The 13,714-nt window shown below is 36.4% G+C and overlaps 1 protein-coding gene across 1 annotated transcript; it reads left to right on the forward strand.

Moving 5' to 3' along the window:
- Window positions 1–1,089: 1,089 nt before the first annotated feature.
- On the forward strand, window positions 1,090–13,290 carry LOC110452723 (probable nuclear hormone receptor HR3). The gene is made up of 7 exons (XM_021501373.1): window positions 1,090–1,167; window positions 4,109–4,260; window positions 4,761–4,902; window positions 5,740–6,197; window positions 7,400–7,628; window positions 9,411–9,635; window positions 11,393–13,290. Exons 2-7 carry the CDS (start codon window positions 4,147–4,149, stop codon window positions 11,641–11,643), a joined length of 1,419 nt encoding a protein of 472 aa, XP_021357048.1. The 5' UTR covers window positions 1,090–1,167; window positions 4,109–4,146; the 3' UTR covers window positions 11,644–13,290.
- Window positions 13,291–13,714: the final 424 nt, after the last annotated feature.

Here is a 13,714-nt window from a genome sequence, read left to right on the forward strand (position 1 = left end):
AAGGTTACAATAAAAAGTATTAATTTTCAGATCATCTATAACGAGCGGTCAATAATATAATTATGAAACTTATGCTAGTATATTTCCGCCGAGCGTTGCAAGTTGCAACTTGGGGTTTTGCGGAGGTGGTAAAATAAAAAACACACTTTAGGGTCAAGATACAAAGTAGACGAGCGTAGCGATGCCAACAAATATTGTTTTAATAAAGAAAATATAGTAAAAATATCAGATAACGGAAACCCACAATATTTGCTAGGATGCCGTATGGGATGTGTGGGCGTAACCCCAGATTTTTTTTATACAAGCTCCGTGCATTATTTGATGCATTTTAAAATGTTAATATGTTCCATTCCCGGTCGATCAGACCATTATGGGCCGGCCCGGAAAAGGTCAGTCCGCCGCCAAAAAAAAAGGGGGGGGGGGGGGGGGGNCCCCCCCCCCCCCCCCCTAAATCCGCGCCTGTGATAGCCAACTGAATTTGGTAGGGTTATATAGTAGCAATGCCGTTCGATGGATAATTATAGGACTTAAATTTCAAACAAACGCAAAATGTCACGATTAACATCATATTGAAAATTAAAAAAATAAATAATAATACACATATGTACAGATGTTGTTGACATTTTGAGGAAATATCTGTGCCCCATCATTTTTTTTTAAAGGCCTACTTAGGCCTAGACACGGAATTAGATTAGATTGTTATCTAAGTCGACGTCCGTGGCCTAGATCACAGGGTCACGTTACAATCACACATATGCTATACTGATATGGGTCACAACACACATAAACATACACCTGTGTGTTGTGGCACATATCGGTATAGCATATGTGTGATTGTAACGTAACCCTGTGCCTAGATAATGACCTAACAGCAACAACTCCTCTTTCCCATTTATTTTGATACTTTAGTGAACCATATTGTAAATTGTTCTGAATTTTTATTTTGAGATTTTGACGTAACTAGTCATTGATTGAAAATCAAAGTTGCCATTACGTCATGTTGTGTCAATATTAAATGTAAGAAAAAATATCCGATGTGGCCGTCTACGCTAAATAAAGGAAGGCAGCACAGATCGTGACCTAAGTCACGTGACAAACAAAATGGCAGAAACGGAAATGCTGTAGTAATAACAATGCCAGTCAAGACTGTTTATTGATCAATTCCTGGTAAGTATTTTCACGTGTCAATTGTATGTTTAAACAAAAACGTTGATTTAGCATAGAAGGAATATTTATATAATTATATTATAACATAACTTTAAAAGACATATTAATATAGATATTTCAATATCAAACTTGATCATTTCTATTTTAGAACATGACATTCAAGTTAAACTTCAAACTGGTGTTTTTATTTCGCAATTGGTTATATATAACACACTTGAGCAACTGTATTGCGTAATAAACCTATATGACCGAAATACAAAAGGAGAACACCTTACATAATGTTAAATGCGAACCTAAACTGATTGACATGATCAAGTTGACAATCTTTCACTTATTATGACCATATTTCCGGTTTCATTTTACAGTTATGGTATATGTTTTTTATATTTTCATTAGTGAATGTTTTCGAGGTAAAACACATTTCTTCATACAACATTTAACATTTCCTATAAGCTATTTTGGGGGCGGGGGGCCGGAGGGATGGAATAGAGGGTTAAAGCGTTCTAAAACAGATGGCCTATGCAGTGGCGGATCCAGAGGGGTTTTTTGGGCTTCAGGAAACCCCCCCACCCTGAGAATTTTCTTTAAAAATCATATATTTTCACCATTTTCCTCAATTTTTCCCCACATGGAACCCCCCCCCCAGGAAATTTGGAAACCCCCCCAGAAAGGTCTCTGGATCCGCCACTGCTATGTGGTCAAACAATCCAACATATGGACTTCAATATTCATTTACGTAAAACACATATTTTCATCGGGTTCGACGATTTACAGGAACGGGTAGAAATGGGCAGAAACGGGCAGGAACGGGCAGAAATCAATTATATCTATACATTTATGTCGTTATAAATATAATTATGAGACCTATATATTTATGTTATTATATTTTTTATCGGGTATAAGATGTATTTGATAAAAGAATTGCAACAAATTAAGGGTATTGTATTGATAAGGATCGGGCAGGAATGGCAACGATTTACAGGAACGGACAGAAACGGGCGACGATTAACAGGAACGGACAGAAACGGGGCAGGATCGGACTTATTTTTATATATTTATTGTATATATTTAATTATCCTTATCGGTTATAAGGTATATTTGATAAAAAAAAAATGCGATGATATGATCGGGTCAGAATCGGACTAAATATATATATATATTTATGTCGTCATTACTTATGATACCTATATTTATATTATTATATATTTTGTATCGGGTATATCATATAAACATATACATACGACTCAAGCAGTTAGAAATATAATAATAAATCTCACTATATTAATTCTATTCATGTCATAAAATGGTGTTATTAATATCATATACATGTGTATAAATTTAATAGGAAATATTTAGAAAATTCGAAATTACTTTTCAAAAATGTTAGTATTTTTTTTTAAACATAACAGTATCAATTATATAACAATGCTGGAGAAGAACCTTCAGTTAAATTAAATACTCAGATACTATGAAATTCAAAAAGTATATGGATTGTATATGATTCAAAGTCCTTTCAATTACTTGATTAACTCACAGATAGTCTGTTTTGGATAAGCTATATATTTTTTGATAAATTATTCACCTTTGCACAAACAACAACAAGGGGAAACAACAAAAAACTATTAAAAAAACCGAGCAGGACCAGGGTCACTCAAAATATTTTTAGTAGAAGAGTGGTGGATTCTTGGAACTCCCTTCCCATCTCAGTAGTAGAAGCCCCATCTCTGAACTGTTTTAAATCTCGTTTAAACACTTTTTGGAAAAATATACCGTCCAAGTTTTATCCCAGTTTTTATGCTACACAACTGATTAATAGTATGTTACCGAACCAAGATGCGCCTACATTATAGCTACTTCAAGCTAACAACGGTGTTGACGAAGAGGTAAAGGTAAAGGTAGAGATTCTTTTGATGTATATCAAAGGATCAAACTAGCCTTCTTGTCTCATTGACAAGGTGGCGCACACAGAGCCTTCGATTTTGCTTTGACATATTCCAGGGGTGTATAGAGCGAAAGTGACCATAACCACTGGATATCGAGTATGGTAAAGTGTAAACCGTCTTTGACATATTATCGCACTATGCATATGCCATTCTTGCCCGAAAAAAAATCTTTTCTATATTGTTAGCCTGAGTTTCCTCTGGCCCTAACACCAGACTTAGACATTTTGACATATAGATGTCTGGTGTGGGGCCAAATATATTTTGTTTTTGGCAGGGATCAGTACGGTTTGTTGATTAGTCACCTCATGACCTACAAATTTGAACGATTGAAAAAAATCAAGGACTCTACTGAAGGAATTTAGCAGCTATTGGTAATAATAAGAGCTGATTTGGATCAATAAATAATCCGTTTATCAATATATGTGAGGTTTGTGTTGTGTCATAGTAGATTATGTTGTCAGCACCTCATAACTCTCCGATACCAAACGGTGTTGGAGAATTCCACGTTTTCATATTCCATCTTTGCGTATTGCAGAGTTATCTTCTCTTGTGAGCAGGTATTGATTGTCACGTCATTAGTTTTTGTGAGAAAATTACGTCGTTTTCTTAAAAAATGATGACTTTACTCTCACAAACAAATGAAGTAACAATCAATACCTGCTCACAAGAGCAGATAACTCTGCAATACGAAAAGACGGAATTGCAGTGTGCTCTGGCCCCACACCAGACATCTATATGTAAAAATGTCTAAGTCTGGTGTTTAAGGGCCAGAGGAAACTTTGGCTACTTTATTGTATATTAATAAATATCTGTATGTCATGTTCCAATTGTTGCTCTTTTAATTCAAGATGGCATACAAGTCAACAAATAAAAATAAGTGATCAATAGAGGCCTATGGGACCTCTTGCTAATTATAGATTATCTTAATTCCTGGCATGCAAATGAAATCTGTCGGCTCAAAATATACTGTATTAACCATTTTTTTCTTTACTACACAGATTTAAACATTGTGAAGATGTAGATATCAACATTAATCATGACAGAAAAAATATCACTTAAGACGGCTGCGTTACAACTGCCTCCCTGTAAAGTATGTGATGGGAAGGCATCAGGGATCCATTATGGCGTCAACTCATGTGAAGCATGCAAGGTAAAACACTTGAAACATGGCTCACACATTTGTTTAAGTGAGCTATTATACGCTGTAAATACCTTAGATCTACAAGGTATTATTTTTTTTAAATAAATATAACATTTGTTTTTTTGATTAGAAAATGAGATTTCTACCAATTCAATTGTATTATATTGTACATCACAAATTCTAGGTTTTATGGTCATTTTTCGGAATAAATTGAACCAGATATTGTTTTTGAGGGAAAAAGAGAAATTGATGCACAAAATATATGAATAGATTTTTTTTTCAGCATTTTCAGCTCAAAATATAACTGCCGGCAAAAATGACTTGGGTGCTTGTAAGCTTATAGATGTTTTAACAAGGATTACATAATTTTTGTATATAAACATTGCAGCCTATTAGATCTGTTATTTGTGTTGGGAATATACTGTTGTATGATCTGATATATTCTTGAGTCTGAATTGAAATTATCTTCAAAATGTACAACCCACAATCTTGTTTTTGTTTGCACACAGGGCTTTTTCCGTAGATACCTTTCTCGGAAGGAACCCTATAAATGTGTCAAAGGGGGAAAGTGCGTTATCACCGACAGTCCCAGGGGGAACTGTTCAGCCTGCCGCATGGAAAAGTGTTTACAACTGGGCATGTCAAAGAAAGGTATGAATTTAAAGATTATAATTTCAATTTTATACTCTTTCTAATACTTTAACTCGTAACCCCTGAAGACACATTTGAACCCTTCCAACTCAAAGGTTGGAATAGTTCATTATGAAATTTCAGGGGTATCAAATGAATGGCCTTGAAGCAGAGCCAGAACAGAGTAAGAGGATCAGAGCCTGGTTCAAATTCTTAATTGACCAAACATCAAGTTAATGCAAATCTTCCAGCCAGTACATGGTAATTAATATTCAAATTTAATTAAATAAAGTTGTATATATAGATATTTACTCAAAACGATCTCCTACAGACAGGAAATGCATAAACATTTGTGAATTTGAAGTATGTAAGCCTTGTCAATAATTTATAGTAATTACACTTCAAGGCAGAATTTTACAATTGTAAGTCTTGGGATCATGGCTGGATTTCCTGGGAAGCAAATGAAACATTTGACATCCAAATCTCCAGCCACACTGGAATGTTTGTGGTGGAAACAATGGTTCAAGTTACACAACTTTTTCTATTTCAACTTACATTTTATGATACATGTAATTATATATAAATACTCCCTTTTAAGGCAAACTTTTAAGCACCCTGGTTATTTCAGTGAATACAGTACTAAAAGTTTCTGCTTAAGGTGCACTTATAAGAATTAATAACAATTATCTATTGACAAGAAACACAATTTTTTTTTTTTTTTTTTTCATAATTCTCATTAATATTAACTTGAAAATTTAAGGTAATAACTGGTTATGATAATCAAGCTGTAGACAAGTTGTGACTTTGCCTTGATCTGTGACACATACTTCCATGTCTCGCTTGTATTTGTATGTGTAGCTGTTCGTCAGGGCCGTTATACATTGACTGAACGGACAAAGGCCATCATTGAAGTACAAAAGTTGCAACAGAAAGTGGAAGACAATCCAGTGCCCGTGGAACCACCAAAAGACAACCACACCAGTCAGCCTGAGCAGAGTCCAGATTCGGGAATCGAATCACTAACCAGTCCCAGTGACACGGACAATTTTGAAAATTCTGCAATGTCGAACACTCCTGTCGATTCCCCATTTACAATTCATATCCGCGAGGATCGTGACCTGATGGAATTGTCTGCTGATTTGCAATCTGAGTCAATCAAAGATTGCAGGCATATACAGGCCGGTACAGATAGCCAGAGCCTTCAAGCTGTGTTGGACGATTTAATTCCTAGGCTTACAAAATGTGCTGAAGACCTTTCGCCAGTGTCCTCAAAACTGACAGACGAGGAAATTCACTCCTTACATACAACAGCCTTGGTGAGTGTTCGTACAAATTGTTCATTTACAGGTATATGAACATACGTTTGTAATTTGTTCAATTCATATGACCTTGGACATACATTTAAATATCTTTTTAATCAACATTCTGGTGTAAAGCCAGAATGCACTAGAATTATATACCGATATATGTAAACCCAAAATTACGTTTAGTTTCATGAGAGTGTGCATGCGTTACATAAGAGGTCATATTTAAGGATTAAAAGGTTGTCAGATTGCAGTTACAGCCAATATGAATGCAATCTTGGTGACAGATAAATAGAATGACGTCCGTTAAACTTTCCAAACAAGTCGCGATGGAAAAATGTAACCAGGCGACAATTGTTAAATGCAGGTAAATGCTCTAATTATATGTGCAGAACATTCTAATTCAAAAGTAAGAACTTACCTTCCACTTGATGTCTTCATTGTCTGCAGAACCCCTCAAAATGCAACTTGTATGAAATAAACGAAAACAACAAGATGGCGGCTATCATATCAATAGGAGTGGTTGCTAACACTGACATCACGGAAACCATGGTCATGTGACCAGATAATGCAGGCTGACTTCCCATAGAGTTAATTGAAAATGGGATAATTGTAAATATATATATATGTAACAAAAAGTTACATGCCTTGGGCTTAGACACTTGACCTTCATAATCCCGCAGAATCACCAGATTCTATGCATGTATCATACCTGGGATTTTTAAGAGGTTTTAAATGTTTCCACTCTCTGCTTGCTATTTTCACTAGCTGTGATCATGATGAGCCCACAAATAATGAAGCCTCAAATTTTGTCACATCATATTATAGGTTTAGAATACTTACAAACAGAAAAAAAACTAGAAAACTGTATATAATTAATTGTAATCACATTTGTAATTTTGTATATAACTAGCAAATTATTGTTATTTGTATTTTTGTCAGTAATCAGAAAATTAGCAAATTTATAATAACTACACTTTTTAGACCCCTGCTAGTATTACTAGAAAGGATATATATGAAACTACTTCACCTATAATTATAACTTATTTTGTATGCAAATATCTCTTGGGATGGTGAAATTGGGTCTTGTGTCTTACTATAAACAGAGTTATGGCCTTTGTCCATTGTTTTTAACTTTATGCAGGACATATCTCATACGATGTACACTTGGGTACTTCCGCATGAGATACACAGTGTTGGAATTTGTGTTGTAGAATAAGTTTCGTATGAAGGAAGAAATGTTTGGTTCGATGGAGCCAGTCTCAATTGAGGATTACAACCATTTCTACGAAGCCACAGGTCTGGACGTTGATGGAAGGCAGGGCCGTCTGCAGAGGTGTCGCAGTTTCTTTGAAGGAACAATAAAACATTACGTCCAATTCTCACGTGTCATTCCGGATTTCTCTGATCTTCCTGTACCAGATCAGTCCTCACTCCTCAAAGGTATTTCTTTTCTGATTATTCAGTTGTATTGTACAGTTGGGAACAATTGTGACAGCTGAGGATTATGAGGGGAAAATATTGCCTTACTGGCAAGCTAGCTTTTCAAGTAATGCAGTATAACTAGGGGACCCGCTCACTAGTTCAGCAATGTTGAGCATGGTCAGTAGCTGGATGGGTGACCGCCCGCACGTTACATTTGGTGTCAGCAGAGTGACTCTGTGATCATGTAGGGCCAGTTCCCGGTGGTTAGGGAAGGTGCATCGGTACACAGGGAGGTCACAAGGGATTCCCCAGGCCAAGTCTCAGGACGAGATTTCTCAGAGGGGGAATGGTGTAACAGCTAAGGAATATGAAGGGGAAATATTGCCTTACTGGCAAGCTAGCTTTTTCAGTAATGGGGTATAATCAGGGGACCTGTTCAGTAGTTCAGCAACCTCCAGCGTGGACAGTAGCTGGATGGGTGACAGCCCGCACATTACATCATTTTTCTCATTGCTAACACATAGAATATATGTAACAGGAGAATAAAAACGCACGGCCAGACTGGGGTTTGAACCTGAGATCTTTCGAACTCTAGACGGACGCTCAACCAATTGAGCTATCTGGTCGCCGACGATCGACCCAGTCCAGTTCCGCTACATATATACTGTATCTTGTGTCATCTGCCTCTCAGTTTTGTTTACTGAAGATTGTTCTCGCCATGGCCAATAAACACAGTGTTGTTATAATTAGTTATAAATCTCATCTGAGTCACACTTTATCAGTCCTTACTCCTCAGCTAAACCCTGTAAAGGTTTTGGGCCTGTTGCTGTTGCCTTTCTTTCATTGCCGTCCCCTGATTGGCTGTATTTATTTGACCTACTAAACTATTGCTATTATAATTTACCAAGGCATAAGATGTCAACAATATTCAAAATTCCACAATTCATTACCCACTATATACCACATAGAACATCATTGTAAGTCTTTTTTTTAGCTCCCCTGCCAGAAGGGCGAGCAAGCTTAGTGGTGCATTGTCCCTTTTTCCATCTGTTGTCTTGTCAACTTTTCCTTTAAACAATTTCTTATGGAAAGGCAAAGAGTCATGATATTTGGCTGGTAGCTTTCTTGGTTAGAGCCTGACAGAGTTTGCAAACGAAAATGACCTTGACCAATTTTCAAGGTCACAAGGGTCAAATAATGTGTATTAACCATTTGCCTTTCATTTAAAATTAGGTAAAGGAGCCAAGATAATTTTAAATGGGAAACAGACCATCTGGCATAGCCCTATCCCCTCAATACTTCGAAAATTCAAATTTATGCAAATTAGGCTATAAAAAATATAAGGCTCAAAATATTTTTTGGCATCCCGCAAAAATGATTGTGGTTTAGGGTGTACCTACTGAAACAAAAGTCAAATAAAAGTTGCCAGAGCCAGACCACCAACTCCTTAACTAGAGGCCTTTTGCCTTCTTGGCTACTAGACTACAAAATAACCAAAAGTGACAGGATAATGAAATTTGAGATTAGGGGCTTCCAAGTTTGTTCATCTGAATGAACTGGTTAGACTTTCAAGGTCTTTAGGGCAAGATGTGTTAGAATCTTGTAACATATTATTTTGAATACTCAAGAGTCATAAGTAATGATATAATGTATTTAGTCTGTAGCTTTATTTAGGCTATTGAAATATATTGGACCTTGGTCATCTTTTAAGCTTTAAAGTGAGATTAAAAGCAGGTGAGAAATGTAGGCCCATTGGGCCTCTTGTTACACTTAATGAATGTTTTATTATTTGATTTGTAGCGGCACGCTTTGAGTTTTTCATGTTACTGGAGTACCGGGCAGTTGATCCTGACCTTCAGATGGTACTGACCATTGGTGGAGATGTTTACCATATCAACGAAGCCAGTTTTTACTTTCCTAAGGAAATAATGCTGTCTTGGTTCGAATTCTCCCGAGTCATACGGCGCCTCAATCTCAGTGAGAAGGAAAGAGCGCTTGTACTGGCCATATCTCTGTTATTCAGAGGTAAGTTAACAGTAAAGAATCCTCATAGTCCATGGTTCTGCTCTCCATGTGCATATCTTCTTTGCACCCCTGGAATGTATCATGACAAAATTGAAGACCATTACGCTACACCTTGCTTGTGATTCAAATAGATCTAGTCTGATGTCCTTCATGAAAATCAAATGAATTGGGTTGCTGCATAAGGGTAAAATTAGGTTAAATACGGAAAAATGGACCAAAATTTACCGATCTCCCTCGAAACTACTTTTTCAAGTCCAAACTCACACAAACACAAAATCTACATCCTGTGGTCAAATGATCTCCTAGTTACTACATGGTGTGTGTAATGATCATAACAGGTGTGTCTGATCAAATAAATGCTTTTAGTTATTTAAATACCTAAAAAGGGAAAGATAAATTGAGTGAGCAAAGCAGTTTCAGTCACGTTTCACACACTTTCTCCCTCATTGGAGGTTGACACCTATGTTGATGTTAGATGTAGCTTCTCTGTAATTTTCATAGGACAGGTACCAGCCTAGCCATTGGTCAGGTTTTTATACCTAAAACAAATCAAATAGCTTACCGTGAACCTTCAATTTTGTCATGATATTATATTTACTTGGCTAGAACTTAAAGTTAACACTTAATGTTCGTAAGTTACTTGACTGACGCCTACTTTCATTTACAAAATTGATGCAGAAATTGAGAAGTTCCTCTGCAACATTTAGTGTTGATTGAGATGGTTGGCACACTTCAAAACCATGTTTTGCCTGGCCGGACGTCGAAGTCGTCGAGTGCAAAAAAACAGCAAAGAGAATCAGGTTTTTAATAAATACAAATTGAATCAATGAGGTTTTTGTGCTCATTGATGAGTTATTATGTTTTGAAAAGTATGATACCTGACATTTCATGATGATGACAAATGACCAAATTAAAGACCCGGTAATCTTAAATTCCAATACACACAATATAGCACAAGAGTTAGATATATTACTCTTAAAAGTTGGTCATATATAATGCAAAAAATACATTTTCCCTAAGGTTTAATTTGGTACACATTTTTTTTCTGTTATAACATAGATCTCAGTCATTGTAAAAACACAAAAGTAAGTTTTAAATACGGGGAGTGGGAGATCTGATGACGACATGCCTCATGTGTCTAAACCAGTCAACATAAACTTGGATTAAAGCCGTTGTACCCAGCACCATGTTGTCATGGTCATCTTTTCCTTTTAAAATAAGTTTTGTTACAATTAGACTGACGTCAACCTGTAAATTGACTGGACTATTTGTTTAGAAACTGGTAAATATCACGTGTCACTCAAATAGGTAGTGGTGTAATGACATGAGTGAAGGAGGTGTGGTAGTCTAGTGGTAGGACGCCAGGGTCGTGACCGAAGGGTTGCGGGTTCGAGTCACTGCACGGCACTGTGTTGTATTTTTGAGCAAGATACTTTACTTCCGCTTGTTCCAGTCTACTCAGCTGTAAATGAGTATGTGGTTGGGCAGTGCTAGAATTGTTGAATGCTAGCTGTGAGCGCCAAAATGGCAGCACCGGCTGTATGCTCCCCATGGAGTAAAGAAAGATATTGGCTGGTTGCAAAGGCCTTATAACCACGGCTAATAATCAATGAACTGCTTTGAGATGCCCTACGAACTAGGTTGTGATAAAGCGGTTTATAATAAGAACCTCAAATTATTATTATAATAAGGAGTCATACAAACATTCTCCTGAGCATTATTATGAAGAGGTTTAAATCCATCTTGTCTTTTTTCAGATCGTTGTAAACTGGAAAACCCAGACAAAGTGGAAAAAATACAACTGACTCTGATTTCTTATCTGCGCCATGTGCTGAAGGAACGGTATGGCAAACAGGAAGTACATTGGTTTACCAAAGTTATGAACATGTTTCTGTCATTTCGGGAACTAACGGAAAGTTACATGAAACAATACCAGAAACTTTGTAAAGATAAATTCCTTCCAAAGCAGTTCCCTGAAATGCTGGAATTCTTGTTTGAGGATGATTAGATATGTATTTAAGTGAAAGTTTTATATCACAAGTTTCATATAATGGATATCTCAGTAGTTAGGGAGGGTTTTATTGGCTAGATATGATATTAATGTCACCCTGGTAAAATACTAGCCGCTTCCTACCAATTCAGCTAGGGAGATTTTCTCTTTAGCTCATTCGGTAGAGTGTAAGACTAGTAGGGTAGAGGTTCCGTGTTCAACTCCTGGTGGAGGCATTGGAAAAATAACGACCTCTGTTACATTGGCGCCCACGTAGGGACTCAGGAGATATGACAAAAACACTTGGCGGTACTTGCAAAGGAATTGCTGTGACCCCTGGAAAACTAGGGACGAGTTCTTTCCTGGAGGAGGAGTATGTCACCCTAGTAAAATACTAGGCGCTTCCTACTGATTTGGCTAGGGGGGATTTCTCTTTAGCTTATTCGGTAGAGCGTAAGACTAGTAAACAAGAGGTCCCGGGTTCGACTTCTAGCAGAGGCATTGAAAAAATAATGCCTGCTGTTACATTAGTCTTGTGTTCAACATCATAATGGATCCTCTATTTATCAGTTATGAACTTTTGTTGAGGTGAATATGTGGTTATATGGACCTGGGAAAGTGATATAACCTGATACAAAGACAGTTGAGGTCAATATAACTTTTCAGGTCCATACAACCACATATCCATCAAAATAAAAGTTCATAATTGTTATGTATAATATGAATATTGTGACATTGCAGTTGTAGTGATGTCACAAAGAGAATATTGACCTGCAGTTTCTAAAAATAGCACCAAGTCAATATCACAAACCATAGACCTCCATGTTATAATTATGATGTAACCAATGAGGATGTAGGAAAAACCGTGTCACCTAATGTAAAATACTTATTGACCCACTATATAAAATACTTATTAACCCACTATATAAAATACTTATTAACCCACTATATAAAATACTTATTGACCTACTATAATCTTAGGGAGGGTTACCATGGGAACATTCTTGGTCAATGAATGAGCAACATTCTTGTCTAAAGTGTAATAGCATTCAGATTTATGCCTAACATGCCAAATTGATATCTCGTCTGTTTAACTCTTCATAAGGAAGAAAATTACATTTATAGACATGTTAACATTATTGGTTTAAGGTTAAGAGGAAGGGTGCTATTCTTACATTACCATTTGATTGTGACATCACAATCAGAAGGCATACATCATCACATTATGACATCACAATCAATGCTGAGCTCATATTCAGTCACAGATACTGTCAGGCATGATACAGGATATATTAAGTCAGTACATGACATGTGTAGATCTATGAGATTAGTAGATTCTTTGGGTGGCATGTGGAAAATTTTGCATAATGAATTGTCGTTAGCAATGACTATTCAGATATAAGGATCAACTATAAGGAAGAAATGAATATCTGATACTGATTTACGACATAGTAAATGCCAAAGAGGTATGGTTCAGATCCTCAACTCCTCAACTCATGGATGCATACATTCATATAATGATAAATTATGGACTTTTATTAAAGTTGATATGTGGTTATATGAACCTGAAAACATGATATTGACCTTGACTCTGTCTCTTGTTAATATACATGTACCCTTTTCAGGTCCATACAAACATGTATTCACCGAAATAAAAGTCCTTAATTGTTATATTTATATTTAAGTAATATGAAATTATGATGTTTTTATTACCGGTATTTTAAAGATGTTTCTAAAAATAGTAACTCTGAGTCAATATCGAAAATCGCAACCTATACGTGATTATGATCCAGCCAATGAGGATGTAGGAATGAGTTGTGTCACCTAATCATAATATTGAAACATAATACACATTTATAAACCATGAGGTGGGGGTCTGTGAAATGTACCTTTGAAATAATAAAAAGTAAACCAAAGGAACATACGTGTATAGTGGAACTGGACTGGGTCGATCATTAGCGACCAGGTAGCTTAATTGGTAGAGCATTCGTCTAGAGTTCGGATGGTCCTTGGTTAGAACCCTGGTCTGGCTGTGTATTATTCCGGTCCTTTAACATATGTTTCAAAAGATGTTGAATAGTAGTATGTA

The sequence above is a fragment of the Mizuhopecten yessoensis genome, unplaced genomic scaffold (genome assembly GCF_002113885.1).
Source record: "Mizuhopecten yessoensis strain PY_sf001 unplaced genomic scaffold, ASM211388v2 scaffold775, whole genome shotgun sequence".
Lineage (NCBI taxonomy): Eukaryota > Metazoa > Mollusca > Bivalvia > Pectinida > Pectinidae > Mizuhopecten > Mizuhopecten yessoensis.

Bases quoted from the DNA above. Each gene is read 5' to 3' on its own strand.
- LOC110452723 (XM_021501373.1), top strand. From the start codon at position 4,147: ATGACAGAAAAAATATCACTTAAGACGGCTGCGTTACAACTGCCTCCC. The intron at 4,261-4,760 runs GTAAAACACTTG...GTTTGCACACAG, and splicing joins ACTCATGTGAAGCATGCAAG to GGCTTTTTCCGTAGATACCT. The intron at 7,629-9,410 runs GTATTTCTTTTC...TTTGATTTGTAG, and splicing joins TCAGTCCTCACTCCTCAAAG to CGGCACGCTTTGAGTTTTTC.